Here is a 20,504-nt window from a genome sequence, read left to right as displayed (position 1 = left end):
TCGTGTCTAGGCTATGATGTCATAGTTCACGTCCATTACAATTATACATTAATTTGTTGTCATATTATACCAGTTAAAACAATGACAAATACCCTGGGTAGAAAGTGTGATTAAACTTAAACATCACTCCTATATCGAGTGGGCTTTTTCATTCTGACAGGTGGAGTTGGAACTTGTTTGTACCATTTTTCGTTTGACCCACTCAAATTCGGGGCTAATCTGCACTGGCTCGGAAGGTTGTAAATGATTAGCTAGTTTGAATTTCTAATTTGCATAACATTACTGAGAATGAACGTGCATTCAACGCCACAAGTTTTTTGTTTTTTTAGCCAATCAGAATTCATCTTCCGAGCCAGTGCAGATCAGCAGCAAATTCGGCGGGATGCTCAATAATTTGAAAGTGTGAAATGCAGATTAAGGGTTTCAGTGTCACGATTTTTTTTATATGAGTACGTTATCAAATCCGCCATTTTACTTAGCCTTGTTCGCAGCAACTAATGTAATAATCATAACGTAATAATGTAATAGTTTATTTGTTTGAACATGTTTGCGCATTGTAAACAAATGATCTTTGGACGAGCCTCAATAATATGCTGACGTAATCAGACAGCATGTCACGTAAGACTAGTAACCCCCGAAGGGTTTATTGAGCCGAGCTTTACAATTTGTTTAATTGGCATGCCCTTTTTTTTATTTGACGGGAAATCAAGAGACGATATATTCGATTTTCAACGGTGGTAATTACAACCGAATATACAGCCAGCTTCAAGTTTGTTGGCACGCAGTAAAACCATTAATATCATAAGACGATGAGTTTATGCTATAGTGTCGCATTTTATTGAAAAATAGCGTTCGTTTCCCGACAACAACGGATTCGACAAGTCATAAAATTCATGACAGGTAAAAACCGTGAATATGGACTATGTACATTTCTCAACTACCGTACAGAATAAACAAAACGGCAGTATACACGTGTTTTAATGAAATAAGTACTCCCTAACTCAAACTCATGGCAATATGACTGTGGATTAGATGACAAGTTGTTTGAATATAAGGGAATAGTCAATTTAACTTAATTTAATTTAAATAAAATATAATAATTATTTACAGACTGGACAATCTTTTCCCTGTGCTGGCCTTCCGACGAGTGTCGAAAATACGCGGATTGCTAAGAGATATGATGTTCCACATAGTTTATTTCCACTCGAGGGTGGTTACCGTGGAAATGTGACCCACTAGCTTGGCGATTTCACTTAAATAGCTAGCACTGGTGTATGGTTAGATTCCATCCACTTGTTTGTCCGCATGACTTGGTAAGCGACCCAGATATTTACAAAACCTATAGTCTGCCTCAATTAGTTTGATTTCTCACACAAATTCCGACCACCGTGTTGTTAATGATACACTTTCAATGCCCCGTGCTAAGAATCAATGAAAGAGAGGTCAATTGACAACGTACTCGACAGGGGAGGGAGCAACCTTGAAGTGAATACTGTTTTTATTTGAGGTGTGTTGCATTATGTATTTGATCACGGTTCAAAAAATAAGTCTATGTAATTTAAGGACTAAAACCTTGCTACAATAAAGCCCAATATTCCGTACCTTGTACTGTTTTTGTTCCACCCTGACGACACGATCGATCAAGACTAATTGCACAGGTTGTTAAAATACGAGAAAGCATAAATCTTTGAAGCCGAACTTACTATATCACATGAGTTCACGTAAAGAATTATGGGTAGCATATGCAGATAACGCTCTGTCTACCGTTGATTCAGTGCATTAAAGTTAATTTGGCATTGCGACACAAATGGTCGGAAACCTGTTAGGCCAATTTAATGATGTCGTAAAGTATAAAATAAATACCGTTACACCATGTTAGAACGTGTAAACTAGTTTGTGTTTCTCGTATCACTCACATGAGCGTACCTTATAGTGAATTTGGAGGAATTAGTTTGTGGTACACGTCAGACCTCCCACTCCCTGGTCGGCGCTCCCTAATTCCATAGCCGAGCTAGTTACGGTAACGTAGATATAGCTTGCAACCGAAGGCGAGAATAACAAATATTAATCTAACAAATACCGTGAACAGTACTTGAAAAAATATTACCGCGAGAAAGATTAATAACTCAGAGATAAAGATTACTAAGTTGACGCCTCCACATACTAGAAGTGCAATCCGATACTTGTTTGTATTTATTCCCAATAGAAAGTATACGTTACCCTTCATACATCATTGTCTACGTATGGGTTGTAACAGTTTTATTTTTAGACCGACTTTGGCGGCCGTTGTTCGGGGGAACGTTTAGTTTTACTGCCCCTATGGATTAAAGACTATGAACCTTGAAGGCGGAGCATAGCAGCAGATCATCTTCGCATTCTCGTAAAATAACATAAAAGCCGCGACCTTAAAATTGTAGCGGTTAGGACTAGCTAATAAAATACCTGTAACTGTAGTTGTGGCATCCACGAAGGCTGTAGGACGATCGAATTAACAGCGGGGAATATAGTTGTGAGTGTACGCAACAAACGGCCATTGTTTTATGGTTTTTACCTGTGATGCATCGCATTACAGCAAAAGTAACAACCACATATCGCGATACAATTGTCATTCATTTAAAGAGTGTTGTGATATCTCTACTTACTTCCACATTTGACTGGCTGCTTTCATCCTCGATCCAGGCCTTGGTTCATCCTTAGAATGATCTTTGGCAGCGTGTGCCTGCGCCTGTTTCACTAATTTTAGAAACATCTTCTATGATCATAAAGGTGTCGGTGTGTGTTCGCTCTAGCACGCATTCATGGTGTTACAAGCAATGCCACCCTTCAATGGAGTCTTTTACGCCGAGCAACCGTTTATCGTGTGCTGATTGTACTTAAATGACCCGTAACTTTTAGAATATGTCATTTTGTTGTAGGGGTGGCAGCATGTGATAATCGCGTTGAATTTCTGGGAATTGCAACTTTAACACAGAACGGGCAAAACCTGCGCGAGGGTAACCCGGAATAAAACTGGACGCACATTTGCACTATTAAAAAAATGGACAACTAACAGATTTTTGCAAGTACTTTTTTTACTTCTCATTTTAAGTCATTATACGCGTTAATGGATGATTCCATGAACACGTGGCGCATGCCCATTTATTTTGTTTCAGTTTAGACTGCAATAACAAAAATAATGACATGGCACTAAATTTTGTGGTATAAAAGTTGTTGAAATATTGGTTCGCCGGTGCACTGGTTTGAATATGTTTTCCCATAACTTGCCATCATTAGATCAGTTTTTATTGATACATCGTCGGTATTATTTATAGTGGATGTAATGATGGACATGGAAAGAACTACGATTAGTCTCTTTAATAAAGTTGTCAGAAATGAAATAATGTAGTGTATATTACATACAATGTATATGTAATGTGACGTGGGCTTTTGTTATCATGCCACAATACTGTTTGTTCAAATACCACAGTCGCCACGCAGCGAGCGTATCATGAACTTGAATTTCGTGTATAAGCACACAACGAATTTACACGCATTCTACTATATGTCACCGTCGCATGGGACTCATACCGCACACGGCGCGGTGAGGCGACAGTGGGGTTTTAGCGGCGGTTGACTCGGATCAGTCACAGTCACAGGACACCGTGACGGCCACGTTTGAATTCGCGGTTTTATTCGAGCTTGGAAAGTATCACAGCAAGATGTCGACGTTTTGGGGGTTAACAGCCATTAGAAGACACTGTGTTGCATTGTATTGTATTGTATTGTATTGTATATACAATTATCAAAACTAACTAACTAACAAAATGAATTAAAACTATTATTAATAATTCAGGTCCGAGAACAAAGCCCGGCAATGATGCATGTCCTGGACAAATTAAAAGGCAAGATGATGAATTATTCATCTTTTTAATAACTCAAGACACGCATGACTGGGCGGTACTTTGTTAAATTAATGGGGATAGTTAATTTGAAATTTCACATTTACGTGATACCCTTGCAATGTTAGACGTGTAATAGTGGAAGACTCGATACTCGACCAGACTTTATCCTGCCCCGTGTCGTATTGTAGTGCTGAGCACAAATACACACACTTAGGATGATCAAAGAACACATGCACTTAAGGGCTGGATGATCTTCTTTCTTGCAAATATTGTATTCACATATGCCTGAAGATAATATTTGTATTCATGTTCTTACCAAATTCTTTACATCGTGTTTTTGCTGTCCTTTCACCCACTACAAATTTTGTTCACGAATTCTCCGGTTTACCCCACCCCTGTTTTCAAATGAAGAACCCTTGAATTGAATCTTTCTTACGTTTGAATAGTCAAGAAAGGTTAAATTGGCGCCCTTGTACGAGTGTGTGTACGAGTAATTTGAGGTCATTCACAAAACATTTGTCACAATGTTTGTTTCAAAAATGGTACACCATAATTATTAATTTGCAACTGGACACAAGTCATCAACTTTAACTAATTTTTACAAAGTGCAAAATATTTGTTTCTAAAAAATGCAAAAAAATTAGCATTTTTAGGACTCCATGAATTCATATACAAGCATTATTTCATAAAAAAATATTTGCCATCACTATCAGAACTACCTAGTACATAATAATTCAGTCAAGAATAACGATTTGTTAATTACATACGTCTTGAATTATGACGATACCTTAGCTTTGTATCATAGGACCCAACTGGTAATGGCTGAACATTTTCATGAATGTTTGGCCCATTTTTGTTAAGAAACTAATTGGGTGTCAATTTTTTTTTATCTGACTATTGTGATAAACAAAATATAATCAAACCACTTTGTAAACGTCATGAAAGTATGATGCAGACTACTTTATATGTCACGATTATCTGAAAAGACATGCACACTAACTTATATTGGCAGACGACGCCGTCCATTTTCAGCAGACGACAACCTGTTGATTCACTTCACGCCCCTCCTTTTAAATGGACAAGCCCGTTACTATGCAACGAATAGCATCTAAACAAATAAAAGAGGCGCTTCACGGCCGAACAATACGATTACAGGAGTAAAAGCTATAACCCCCGGTCTAAACAGGGAACGATGTGTATACTGTGACTAAGTATTACAACACTGAGCCAATTATTCCAGTTTTCAAATGGTAACAATGTATGTCACAAAGGAAATGAAACTATACAACAGCGATAATATCCAAGTTCATTGAAGGTAGTACTTGTACTGGTGTTATTATTATTGTAAGCAACATGGGAATTGAACAGCCGAGTTGTTTATACAAGCACGTTAAGTAGTCCTCATATCACGCCCGATTAGAAGATAGGATCCCGATCGATCTGGAGGCTAAATGACAACCCGTCGTTTATTGGCCAAAGCGGTTAAAGCGGGAGGTCGTCACCGGCATCACGCGGGAGTTGAGTCCCAAGCGACGATAACAACACACGCTAAAAATACAAAGAATCATGGATGGACGCTTGTTTGTAAACAATGACGCGCTATGACCATCTAACCCATGCGTAGGTGACGACTCCCCCGCTTTAAGTAAATGATGTCAATGTGGAACTGTACTGTATATCGTATATTCACGCGATCTGTTTCACATGCACAAATCATCATGTACAGGTTAACGTTGTCTAATTGCGATTTACGATAGTCATGCCATTTCAGACGCCTAATTTCCTGATTTTAACCGCGTTGTATACGAAGCTTGTAAGCCATTTAAAACGCGACGACTGAAGCGCTTTGACTCAATGCTGATATGAAAAACTCTACCATACGATGCTGTATCGGGTTGATTTCTTTGGTATTAGTCTGGACGATGAATTTGAAAGGTTTGAATATCATATGAAGACTCAAAAATGTATATAATGCGCCACCAACGTTAAGTTTTAAAATGACGCAGCAGTTTCGATTTGAAATCTCGACTCATGGATGGTTAGAGAATACCTGAGTGATAAAAACGAAAGCCACACCTAACTAGATGGCGCTGTACTCAAAGTCAACTAATGTATTTGCGACTGTGACAACATCACAAACTGTGTTTAATTAGGTATTTTGTAATAAAATGTTTACTTTATATTAATAATGCTGTTGGTCCGAACAATGTCTCTGGCAAATACGTCAATGAACTCCACTGTCTCTGGCGTTTACCTCTTAGTTTTCAAAAACGCCAACTTGGTAATTCTCCAAGTTTCTGAGACTTATATTATTAATTACATGACAATTTCTCTGTTAGTTTGTATTAGGATTCGCAGACAAATGAGGCATTTGGCGTTTTTTTATTTATTTATTTATTTATTTATTTATTTATTTATTTATTTATTTATTTATTTATTTATTTATTTATTTATTTATTTATTTATTTATTTATTTATTTATTTATTTATTTATTTATTTATTTATTTATTTGTTTGTTTGTTTGTTTGTTTGTTTGTTTGTTTGTTTGTTTGTTTGTTTATTTATTTATTTATTTATTTATTTATTTATTCATTCATTTATTTTATTTATTCTGGCAAAAATGTTTGACGGTTTAAAATTGTGCAGGTTTTATCATGCAGAAATTAATTTCTTCTTATCTGAGAGCCTGAGTCTTACAAACAAAGTACTGTAACAGATATATATGTTGTTTATATTATCGCCCATGAGCTGTTGAATTGGTTTGAGAACTATGTCCTTCACAGACAACATCGCGTTAAGCTCTCGCACAACAATTCAACTCTCCATAGACGAAAATGTAACAACTTGAAAAGAATTTATTTTACATATAAACCAATGAGTCTAGTAGTACCCGACATTTTCAAATTAAAAAAAAATGATTAGTCTATTTTTTTTATTAAATATTAAACATCACAGACGTTTAAGTCGAAATAAATGAACTTGAAGTCGATTCAAAAACACTGGTATTAGAAGCTGACCCGGCTGACTATTCACTCTGAATCATGATGTATTAGTCAACCATTTCAAAACCTGGTTTTCGCTAAAATTACACTTACAAACCTCAGGTTTGCTTCCCCTGGTATCATAATAAATAACTTGAAAAAATAAACTGAAAACGATCACATACACTCCTTGATACAAATTCTAAAAATTCACACTGTTCATTGATGCAGGCCGATGGTACATTTTTTTGCACGGTGTCCCAGTCGTCAGTCGACAGTGTTTTGTCGCAGAAAGATAATTGATCGCCTTTGGAAGTCTGATGTAAAAAATGTAACTGCGTTTTGAACGTCATTAAATGCCCAGTAATTAACAAATAGAATCGCATTGCGCCCCAGTGTAATATTAATGATGACGCTACTAGATCTTGGCATTTAGTCTAAATCAAATCTCAGTAAATTTCACTAGATTGTAAATATAGGTTTACGTGTGTTTTAAGTGTTCTATGAAGCACAGCAGCTTAAGATTCAAGAATTAGTATATATAACTTTAATAGCTTGAATGAGTCCAGACACAAGTTTTTACGCTCCTCGTTTATTTAGGCATGTTGTTTTGTATAAATATGATATACCGGTAAATGTGCAAGATTGTTCTAAACTTGAATAAAAAAAAAATTCAACTTGAATGCGCCACGAAAAATAATTTTTCGCGAGTTCTTTATTTAGTCAAATCAAAGCCATCTTTGATTAATTGCTGTGTATGTTTATATATAATACTCATTCGTATCTGTCGATTTTCCGCAGTAATACGAGATAAGCCACGGTATTTATGGTCGTAATCCCCCACTGCAAAGTTTAATGCAGCTGACCAGAGCAGTGCGCCCTCTAAGCTGATATGGCGCGCAACTGACGTGATGTCACGCAACTAGTTGTGCGAATTCGCAGAAAATAATACATTGATATAGTTATCTAAAAAAACATCCAATTACATTTCATAGCGAAATATAATACAAATGGACACCAATAATAAATTTCATAATTACCGATTATACGTGAATATTAGTGGCAAAACAGAATTATATTCTCGATATTTTTGCATTTTATTTGTCTTGAATTATAACTGAAAGCAGCTGAATAAAATTACAAAATATGTAGAGTGTTTAACAACTCATGTATGAAAAATAACTTTGATAAATATACTAATAAATAATCTAGTAATTATATGAATATTTTACTTGGTAAAAAGACCGTATTTGTCTCCATAAAAACGAAAGAATTTCACAATGTCGAAAACGAAAAAGTTATATTGTAATGTTAGCCGATACAGTCATATACCGACCGACCTGCCCCTCCCCTCCCCAGCTGTCAACAAGCTGGCTCAACTCGATTTCAGGGGACCCCTTTTTACTCGTGATTTATACAAAATCAGGTCTGTTAGAGGGCAAACTACACAAGAGGCAGATAATATGGGCAGTCGCAGTCACAAAACGCACGATTATGACATTTTTATTTTTGACTTAGTGGAAACAAGGTAAAACACTATTGTGCCAGATATGGTAAAATAATAAAATAGAAAGGCACTAATAATATAAATATAAGTTTATAGCCAAAATAATACTACATCAGGTTTTAATCAGATTGTGCTGACACACACTAAAAGCATGAAAGCGAAACTACAGTGCGCAATATAGTTAAATTTGAGCATGGCGATTGTGAAATATCGATTGTAATTCATAATACTGATATTTTAAAAAAATCAATTAAAATAATAATGTAATGATTGAAAATCGATTATATTATTTTTCTGTCTTCAATTTCGGTTAAAGTATCAAACAGACACAAAGGAGTCAAACAATAGTAGTCCCGAGGAGAATTGAGGCAACATTGTTAACTCACAGAAACCTCATTGTTGCCGATTTCTGATCATTGTTTGTTTGGAAAAATATTCATTCATGTCACAATCAACTGAAATTTTGATTGTAAATATGGCTTCTCCATTAAATATGCAAATATGGCTTCTCCATTAAATATGCAAATATGGCTTCCCATTAAATATGCAAATATGGCTCCTCGGTCCCATGTCAAATGGAACCGTAATACTCACATGAGATATCAACTTGTACCAGAATTATTCAATATAAATATCATCAACGTTCATATCAACCGCCGGGGCACTCGACCTTAATCATTCATTTCATGTTATTCATATAGCGTTAGCTTATTTTTCCCTTGGAGTATTGTTGTATTGTTTGAAGGCATTAGCTAATTTTCTCTTGGAGTTCCAATGTGAACATACATAAACATATACCTTGCCTATTGACCTTTTTTCAGACTTCTCTCAACTCATTTTATATGCAGTCGACGTGTAATTTTATTTTGTTTTACCCGCGACAATTTTGTTCACTAAACTTCAGCCAGTCTATTTCTAGCAGTTTTCAAATTGGAAACTCTTAATATTTACAGAAGTAGCGTAAAACATAATATAATGTCACAGAGTGAAACTGTCTACATCAAATTATGAGAACTATAATAAATTGAAACGATCATATTGACTAGATATCATGTTGCGTCAATGAAAAAAAAAATTAAATTTAATAAAATTGCTAAATAATGAATGAATGCATGAATAAATAAATAAATAAATAAATAAATAAATAAATAAATAAATAAATAAATAAATAAATAAATAAATAAATAAATAAATAAATAAATAAATAAATAAATAAATAAATAAATGTGTTTTAAAACATGTACGTCTGAATAACTGCGGAAACACCCAGTTAATGAGTCTCTTGTCCATTAGTTTGGCAAAGCAGTATTAAGTGAGTTCAGCATTGGCACACCTCAGTAGCTTTACACAGTCGTACAACTGAGTTGAAGCCCAAGGCCTTTCAGTGGCATTGTTTGCAGTCAAGACTGTACAAATACGACATTGTCAAACGCTATTTAATCGTATACGTGGTACAATAAACGCCCTACGTTTTGTCCTATGGCAAAGTGGGTTTATGTAGCACCGTTATAGACGTTATAGCCATAGACGCCTAGAAAAGAAGCCTTATTAGTTTCCCGTTACATCGGCATTTCAATATTCGAAGGCGAAATGACGCTCCACTGTGATAGTCGTCTGTCTCCGTGTGTTGGGCAGAGTCATTTGGTACTCTTCAAACTACGTATGGAAGGGCACTCTACGGGCAATATTCGCGCAATGGACAATTTCTAGTTAAAAATAAAAAAGGACAGATGTTCCTACACCATAACGACCCCGAGAAATGAAAAAAATAGCTTGTTTTTTCATCATCAACTTTGCTGAAGTTAATCTACCTACTACAGTAGGGTGGTCGTTTTTGTTATTAGAAATAAACAATGAATACTAGTATTAGATTATTCCGTCACGGTGAGAATTGACTTAATTGGATTAATTTCTATAATCCGATTGTCTGTTATAAGAAACACTGGGCAGTTAAATAGGTCGGAAAGAAAACGCATTCTCAGACTTCAAGTCTCGCCAGTTAGATTTTAAAACCCTTTACTAATCGGATCACGACGACTATCGCAATAATCATCCCCTCGATACCACGTGACCAAGGTAATAAAACATGTCTGGTTTACGTCAGATTTTTTTTCAATCTTAATTAAATATTACGCAAATTTTGAAATACTTTCATTGTGGTTCCTATTTAAACTACTTATTTTCTGTGCATTATGATAATCTGCAATTCTGGATCCGATGAAATAGATATATCGTAGAATGAAGTCGTTAAAACCATTCCATGCTCCGGTAATGAACAAACGCTCTGTGAGGAACTGATCAATTAAGTTATGATTGGGGCCATGATTCGAGTTATCTATTAACGAAAGATCTATTCTATCATGTCACCAGCCTACACAATTTTCGCCATAGGTACCTGTGGTAAAAACGTTTCAATACTGCCAAAACTGAAACTGTTCACTAGAATACAACTATCATTTTCTCGAAAATTAAAGGGCGGTGGTCGTCGCTCCGCGTCGTGTTCGATATGCGACCTACACAACGCGTGTATAATACATTGTTTGTTTACGTGAAATTCGAGCACGCGCTGCGCGACGACCACCGCCCTTTAAGCCGATGACCCCAAGGTTTTTACGTCAGTATCCTTATATTACCAAAGTGTACAATTTATTGGAAAATGAATAAATTCCGGGTATTTTTATTTATGATATAGATATATCCACTAAGTTAGGAGGCTGTGTTTGTTCTTAAAGGTAACTTACATTGTAGATATGTTTGTCTAAGGGATCCAGTACTCTCAAAATGAAATGAATGGGAAAGCAAGGCAAGAGTATATTCATTTAATATGCCACGCATTTCAGCTAACCAGTATTTTTTTAGTGAGTAATGTTACACAAGTGGGTATATAGTTTCAAACTTAAATATCATCACATATTTGTTTTTTTTCTATTAATATTAGCATATTTAGGCATCTTCCCACAAACGGCCCGGGTGCACTTTGATAAAACAATTATTTAAAATTATCATTCCATTGCACAATCAAATAAATGGCAATACGTCTACATGGCAAAATTTCAACCATGGATACGCCTGGTAGCTTGAACACATTAAACGATCAAATTTGCTCCTGTTCTTCGATGCACACTCGTCGCAGTTTTGATTAATATTCAACCAATTCTATTATTTCGATTCATCAAGTTCTGCCTTGGTTATTCGTTTCCTCTCATCATTAGAGTAATGAAAGCTGAGAGTCAACGGATCATGTAAAACCGACAATGCTCGCAGACTGGATGCAATTAATGATAAAAGCACTCTTATAAAGCAATGAGCGTATTGATACACAAATGAACAATGTGGTGTTAACGAACCCATCACTCACGCCGTGCCACCGTTTCAATAATGCACAATGAAACAGAGTAACGGCGTTGAAGCGTAGAAATACAATTTAAACATTTCTGATAATTTTTTATTCTCACAAAATAGACTTCATTTTTCTTTTAGCTCTATGCTAAAAGCAATTTATGTCAAAATTAAAACACGCAATTCGAACTAATCCTCCCTTCCTTTTATCAAGACGAGTCTGAATAATTATTTGCTCCCGAGTGAACGAAGCACAAGCAAGAAGTATCGATGTCGTACCGATGTCTGTACGTCCGTCCGTAGGTCCGCATGTGTATTCTGTGTGAACTCTCGTTCCAAGAACCACTAGCTGAATTGGGATACTTCTCGTGAACACAAGATCGGATTAGATGTTAGTTAGCCATGGTAGTACAAATCGGTGTATGTTAATTAGGTAATTTGCATAATAGTTATAAATCTTAGCATGTTCACTGTGTGTCTTTGCATAAATGCATTGAAACTTGATTCGTGAATGCTGTTTCTGTAAATCAATATCTAATATCAGTCAATAATTAATATATGAATATTAATTAGCTAATTACCCTAATTATTATTTGTTTTTCAGCTTGTTTGATCTGTATCATAACAGCGTTTTGTTTTTTTTGCAACTGGTTGAAATTTGGTATATGCACAAAACCTGTACAGTTTATTGCCTGATAATACTTTCTAATTAATCTGTTCAGTTTATTTAGCAAATTTACGTTCTAATTAACTGTTAGATACTGTTTGTGTAGATAAATCAATGAATGATAATAGATTATAATAGCAAATTTGCATACTAGTTATATAACTGTTATCAGCTTTTTTATGTACCTTACCAATACAAGAAGAAAAAAATAATAATATTAAGAAACATCAATGGAGCAAACAAAAAATATTAAGAGTATCCTAATATTTGTTTTGAAATAGTTAGCAATTAATTAAAATACATCATTAATTTTATGTCTAACTATAAAAATGTAAATGATATTAATCGTGATATTGGAAATCCAATTTTACAGTGGCGTATACTACAGAGGAACCGCAACTCAAATTACTCAAACCCCATGTACCTCATATAACACCGATGTAATGACGTCACCGTAACTGTGTGTCTCGCTAACCAGGAATTCTATATCCTTTCCTATTATGATTCAACCTATGTAGATATTTTGAAACAAATAAACAGTCAACGCATGCGCAGTATTCGACTTTATTAAACGACGCAAGCAGGGTTATCTGGATTACTGTAAAATGAATAATTTTCACTGGCTTTAAATTTCACTGATTTAGCACTTCAGGCATATTCAGTGGGTTTTAAATGAGCACATTTTCCAGTCAGTTAAATAAGCAAAATTATAACCCAGTGAATAATTAACCTTTTCACAGTATCTCAAGCGTGGCTCAAGCTGAAAAGTAGGTAGGTTATCACGTTGAAAGAGCAGAACAAATGAAATAAAAAAATTACATTGTGATTGAAAGCATGAGGTTAATTTATGTCCGCGAATAATTTCACTTAATTTCATATAACAATCAAGAACATCAGTTCTAATATAGACACATTACAGGAAACGCAAAAAGCGATTATACCCCTACAACCGACAGTCATTTCACTGTAACTACGCCCTCACTCATTATATTTGTACATGTAGTGCTATGTGCTGATGTGACCCAATTGGCGTTGTTTTGTTTTTATCTTGTATTATTAATTTTGAGATTATACAACATAAGCGTATGGCTGTTAGAAAAAGGCGCTGGCTTGGACCAATGACTATCTCATTGTCATATAACGGTACATTCAAGAGCGTGCCTAGCCGATTCGTATATTATGGCGGTTTTGCTTATTGGTTGAATGATTTTTGTTATGGTCAAGAAACGTCAATACAGACACTATTTGTGTTACGGTAGGTCTGTGTGTAATAGCCTTGACACAGGGGACATGGGTCGCCGAGCCTGCTGAGTTGGAATGAAGTCTTGTTTTTTCGACGTACTACTTATCCAATTGTGTGTTATTGATACCACGTTCCGTTATAAGTAATCGATTAATGTATATATATTTAAAAGACCCCAAAAAAATCTACCAAATCACCGTATATTGTTTGAGGGGAAAGAGAAGGGGACGGAAAAAACTGATTTTATTAAGAAATGAATTGTACTGTAAGGAAGCTAGAAGGGGAAGATATCGACTCATTAAAAAGATATGGCAAACGTCTATGAACGCGATGACTTGTGCGCAGACTCCGTGATACAATCAAGAGATATAACATAGTCGACTGACTAACAACCACTTGTGGATTCCTGAATAGGAAATTGGATATCACATCTTTACAGCGGCCTAACATGAAATTGCTGGAAATTATTGAAATGGTTTGTTGTTTTAGAGCTAATTGGTGACATCTGGGCGTACAGTTGACGGACGGTCGTGGATATCCATGAAGTGTACACATAATCTTTGCAGCGAATAGCTACGAAACCATGTTCGGATCATTCGACAAAATGTATTGTTTTCCGTTTGTATTATTAATCCTTATTAATGACACATGTAAAGAAATAAGGAATTATAAATCGTGTCGCAAATTTAACCCCAAAAACAGGAATACCGTTGTTGCCAAGCGTGTAAATAGTTTCGGGAAGACGCAGTTGTACCGTGTAACTGCCATTACCTGGTCTTATTTACAATCGTATATACTAGTATTCAACTGCTCAGTTTACTTCGTGTGATATAACGTAATTGTTTATTGTAAGACTCCATGGGACAGTCACGTGTAAGGCAGTCTCCTTTCATTCAGGTTTACATTATTACATATAACCAGTGAATTACGCCGTGCAAACAGACTAACCGACGCCAAACAGGCGTGTTTTTCTTCTTTTAGTACAGTTTTAATAAAATACCACTATAGGGTTTATTTCTCTAAAGAGCTGGCATTAAGTTTGGAATCCAAACTTCCACCAGTTGCAATTTTATAGACACGGAATATATAATGATCTATGCCAACAAAATTAACACGTTCAACATGTATGGTTACGATTGGTATAGGAAATAAAGCAGTTGTTAACAAATTATAAGCAAAACATCTGAAATTCAGAAATTATTGTATTTTACAATCATGTCGACACCCCCCCCCCCCACCCCACCCCCTGTTACTTCCATTCGTAGCAACATACGTGTTATTAAGTATGCCACTATATGAGGTCGCCGCGGCCGGTGGTTAGGTAGACGCTGAAACTAATATAACAAATTACAATACAAGGAATATTGGCTTATTTCGTCACGAATTGAGATCACGTATGATGGGCATAAACGTATGTGAAGACAACTGGCATACAGGTTGTCGTCACGGTAGTTATCCAAGATCCGATATGTAGTTGAGAACCGTCGTCTCTGACAACTGTTTACATAGCGGTCTGCCGTACGGCCAACATGCCCGCGGCATCAGACTTGCCTTTAGTGCCAAGTCGATCAACTGAAAATGAATCGGGTTAATGTGATGTTAGTAAGTAATCGTAGTAATAATACTCACGCTTGACGCAGCGACACTCTACGGCTGAACGACGACAACCGCGACTGGCTACGGGAGGACGAGGCCGTGGTCATGTTGCTGGGTATACGAAGTAGTGACTGCGGACTGTCCTGATGCATTGTTGCGAACGCCGGTAGGGGGTGACACTTTGTTGTATAGAGGTCGATCAACACTGTCTACATGCGCAATACATAGCTTTACATTCCAAAATTAGGAATGTCATGAGTAATGAAAGAGATCATTGCGTCCAATATACCCTAGCAGGGTCTGTAATTCATTCCAAGACTCCCTAAGCTGTCTGTCAACGATATTTTACCTTTGCGTTAAATTAAACTTCAATCAATTCTTGGTTTGCCGTATTTTCATGCCGTCTGTCACGGTTGTATGTGCTTTTTTTTTTTGTAAAGCTGAAATCAGAAAGAACTGCCCTCGCTGGAATCTGGTAACTACGATATCGTGTGTGTAATGTAAGCAGTGCCTATTATATCAGCTATGAATGTTCCACTATAAAATAAACCGTACAATCGAAAGAAGAAAGCTTTGTTTAAAGCTGAGTGCGTTCTATGATATACGTTTTATCTTGTCCCGCAAAAGGTCAAATATTTTGTGCCCATGGACAAAGATGTTTTCTCGGCCAAAAAGCTCATTTAACATTGATTAACGTTGAAGCGTGAATAATGCACTATTGGTTGCTAAGATACACAATAAACACCAATACTTAAACGGATTAGTTTATTTCATTCGATTGTGAGACAAACATTCGAGTGGCATGTAGTTCAGGTTCATATGTGACCGTGAGCATAGATTGTTTAGATGCCGTAAAGCAGCTCGGAGAACGATTCCACGTACCATAGCGTGGTCATGTACATTGCGAAGAAGCCGGAACCGAGTCTGTCTCCGCGTTGCACATAATATTATATTTGTATAAACTAGTAGATATCAAGAATCTTCACTGTGGACATATTACAATGTCGAAATATTATCATTTGAGTAACGGTAGAATAATGCTGAAACAGTTTAGCTGATATTTTGTTTTACTATTTCCGGCGAACGTTATTTATTGAATGTTTGCCACGATATTATACCACGAGTTTAACCTCTACAGATAGTATTAAAATTTGGTCTAATGACGTCAGGATGTCAACTGTAAAAACGTGACGAGTTGCGTTTTACACCTTCTAAAAATCAAATCAAATCCTAAATATATCGGTAACGAATTGTATGAATATTTGTTCGATATTTACTTTTTCCATTTCGTGTTGTTTAAATATAGATACAAGTACGCATGTTGACGCTCGGTTATCGAAACTTGATGTTCATTTTCAAGTTCAACTCGGATGTACACATTTCTAAATGAGCAAGCTAGCGAGATCAGTAGTACTCGCTCACGGTTCGAGTTTCCTACCAGATGGAAATAATATCAACGCCCGGTGATTTTGTATTGATTACTTAATTAGTTCAAGCCTAAGTCCGCTATGTTTTATTGACATTTTATTTAGTTTTATTATAGAGCGACACAGACAGTACACGTATAATATGATTATACTAGTGCCGACGGCGTTAAGTATAAGGTCAGTTACAATACGATGTCAAAGAGCCCATACCGATGTATTTGTGACCCACGTCTTCAGGTCTCGGCATAATGACCACCTACATTATGCAAATATCTGTGCTATGCTAATGTCTTCATAACTACCCATCAATTTCTGTAGTTGCTCTTAAGTTTGAACTTTCGAATTGCGAAGACTTTGAAGGAGCTAAATATAATTGTCATCGATTGGTCGTCCTCTTCCTTTTTAATATGCTTGTTGTATTTTTTTATTTTTCTGCAAATTGCAGGTATTTTTTTAAATTTATTTTAGTAATTTTCATGGTGTTATTGACTCGGCTTCAAATTCTAGTGACGCGTACAACGTACGCGTTGTATGCGTCAGAATGTCGAACACGGCGCACCACGACGACTATGCATGACGTTATTTTATCCATATGAAGTTGACACAGTGATTAACAAAATGTTATTTGTGGTTGACTGTACTGTGTGAAATTAATAAAAGTAGTAATGACAATATATTTAATGACTCGACATCTTACCGAATTATCAGCATCTCAATTTAGCAATTTAGTGAAATCTCCGAGGCACTACAAATATGTGCTGGGCTGTGTCACTGACGCGGTTACCTTTTCCCTGACAAATTTCTTACACTTGTGCCATTTCAAAATTCCCCAACATGGGTTTAGTTTTCCTGAAAACTTTAAAGTTTTTTTTTTTTTCTTATTTTTCTCTTGCATCTCCCACAAAGAGTATAAAGATTAATACACAAGTAATGGAAATAAAAAAAAATAATTATAAAATATGTTGAACTTGCCCAATAATATCCATTTTTGTAGTAGTATAATTCAATAAGTTACAATCTAATTGATCAATTGCAAATTTCAGTGCCTGTATTGTTACACTTGAAAATTATTCCATTTCTTCCAAAAAATTCTTGTTGTGCCCTTTCTGATTGAAAGTAGTAATTCATACTTTTTATTGTATCTCACCTCTGCTATAGCTATGTTAAAATTTGGTATAACTTTTTTTTAGCTTTCTGTTGTAAATGCATGTTTTTATGATAAGTATAATGTGGTTGAGTAGAATGGACAATTTTAAAGTTGCAATTCCACCTTGTGATCTGTAGAAAATCTGTCACTACCCCCATGTAAGCAATGAATTCCCGAATCGAATTTAAAAATACCCTCTAATAAAATTAAAATTGTGCATATGACCTTGGGTTGTTATCACAATGAAAATTATGTTTGTTTTTTACTTTCAGTGCAGGCGAGCAATGGGGCTCAATATTCCAGTATTTATCGCCAAATCAACTGATTGTATTCCTTGTACCCTTGTGATCACAATGATAAGTTTGGCATATATGTGGGAATGCAACTTTAAATATTATTTTTTTTAGTTAAACTTGATTCGTCGAGGACAACACAATTAACAAAATGCTATTCTTTTCTTGGACACTCGACGTAAAACTAATACATTATAAAAACAAAGGGCGGAAAAAACGTCAAATAGTATACAACTAACTCGAATAAAATATAGCAATAAATCAAAAATATTTTGTCATTTAAAATAAAGAAATATTGGATTCCTCTTTTATTAAACAAATACGACAGTCATGTTATATCTTTTCCGTCACGCGAGGGCGCTGTGTAATACGAACATTCAAGTTGTCGCCGCATGTAGTTCTGTTCACCGACCCTCAACAAAGAGGACGGTGTTTTGTCGCATGTTTTCTCAAAACATATATTTTTTTATTTTGTCGGTTTATAATTCTTTACCCGTTTTGTTTGTATTGTTATTTTATTATATTAATAATAATGAAAAAAATTCTCAATAATGAGAACATGATTTAGGGATTGGTCAGTTACTTCGGCCTAGGGGGGTCGGCAGATTCCATTTTGCCCGCTGTAAATCCCAGTTGACCCACCCTCTATCAAATAAAAAAAAGTGGGTGACCCACCCTAACATTATATTTTAAAACATGCTGACCTCCTCTGAAAAACACAGAAACATAAACAGTTTTGGCTCTGATATGATTACAAAATGTATTATATGTGCATTGAAAATATCATGGTTTGCCATATTTTTGCATTTAATAGACCTTAGGAGGGTAGGGGAAGCTTAAAGCCAAAAACGACTACAGAAAAGGCTGCAGGAAGGAGGAACATCTATGCTGCTAAAGATAGTAAATAAAAGCAAGGCTGTGGAGTACTCATTTGTTAAACACCCGTCAATAAGATAGGAAAAGAGGATTTGAATCTAGGCGGTTTGAACTCTTTGAAAACTAATTTGGATTTAAAATATCTTCCATATCTTATAGACCAGGAATGCTTTACACCCGAAGCATAGTCTTTGCTTATGGAAACAAAGGAAACTTTGATTTTTGCTTAAATTTGTGTTGGATTTTGGTATTTTACAGAGCAAAATATGCATATTTAAAAGTTAAAAAAACAAAAACAAAACTATTTATTTATTCTTTCATCATTTATTTTAATTTATGTATCAGCATTATCGCAAATTTAACTTGCTGAACAAAAACTGTCACTGCTCTTTATACTAATTGTTGTGTTGTCTTTCCGTCTCCTGTTATAATTGGATAAATCGAGTAAATATCTTATACAATGGTGACTTCAGACTTTAAATAAAATAATCTGATATTAGCAGCACATGGACTGTGTTTAAAACTTAACTGTATAATTGGGGTTCAAGCCGCATTTATAGACAATATAGGTAATAGTTATTATTAAGAACACATTTATACGATTAAATTTTTTTATCTTTTGTTCTGAAATAAAATTTTGAAAAATATATGCATGAGCGCGTGTGTGAATTCTGGAAAACATGGTGACTCCCTATTCATGATATCAATAACAGGGTAACCCTGATCCACCGACCCCCATAGGCCGAAGTAACTGACGAATCCCTTAGTAAAACATGTCACCAGAAATGCAAAGGATATACTGACGTATTGTCACATGACTTACCGGGTAGAAATAATACACCAATGAAGAAACACAGACCTGTTCAACGTAAAAAGCTAAATATAAATCCTACAAAAACATGACATTCTCAAGAAAACATTTGAATTGTCATGGCCTGCTCTTGTCTTCAACTTTTTTTTATCATCATTAGTCATACTGTTTTGGCCATGTTTTGTACTAGTAATTTTTTTCTTAATCGATTTGGCGGATTTGTTTTGACAAAAGTATCCACACAGACATTCTCTCTGTAACTTCTCAACAAAGTCCACCTACAAACAGCGAGACGTCTGTTTTCTCATTGCGCGTTCGAATTCCGTGTTATTAAACAAATATCACGTGACTTTACACGCGTTGTGATATCACATGGGTCCCACATCCATCGAACGCCGAAACGATGCGGTGCGACAATCTAATTATGGCGCGTTACTTTTTTCTTCATTGCGATTATTTTTCTTATCACCGTAAAATAAAACGCCACTGAACATTTTTCGCTCTGTTCTTTGCCATTTGACTTGTTTAACGATCTGCACAATTACTTGTACTTCCTGTACTATTTTTATTTATTTAATTTATTTATTTATTTATTTATTTGTTTGTTTGTTTGTTTGTTTGTTTGTTTGTTTATTTATTTATTTATTTATTTATTTATTTATTTATTTATTTATTTATTTATTTATTTAATTATTTATTTATAGGGCCAAGGGTATACGGAACCAACATTCGCAA

At 35.3% G+C, this 20,504-nt stretch overlaps 1 protein-coding gene across 4 annotated transcripts in view; it reads right to left on the bottom strand.

Annotated features, from left to right (window-relative positions):
- LOC100369598 (androglobin-like) overlaps positions 1-20,504 on the bottom strand; it is a 115,662-nt gene that overhangs the window by 91,917 nt on the left and 3,241 nt on the right. Inside the window, exon 1 of one of the 4 annotated variants that reach the window (XM_085505754.1) lies at positions 15,249-15,431. The exons of 2 other annotated variants lie outside the window; for them this stretch is intronic. In XM_085505754.1, the coding sequence (XP_085361880.1) occupies positions 15,249-15,367 (119 nt within the window). In that variant the 5' untranslated portion in view covers positions 15,368-15,431. Of the gene's footprint in view, positions 1-2,642; positions 2,888-15,248; positions 15,432-20,504 lie in introns of those variants that run through there. One more of the 4 variants, XM_085505755.1, reaches the window with a different exon arrangement.

This window comes from Saccoglossus kowalevskii, chromosome 11 (assembly GCF_978046115.1).
Source record: "Saccoglossus kowalevskii chromosome 11, keSacKowa6.1, whole genome shotgun sequence".
NCBI classification, from domain to species: domain Eukaryota; kingdom Metazoa; phylum Hemichordata; class Enteropneusta; family Harrimaniidae; genus Saccoglossus; species Saccoglossus kowalevskii.
The sequence above is the reverse complement of the archived record's forward strand: the minus strand, read 5'-3'. Positions and strand labels throughout refer to the sequence as shown.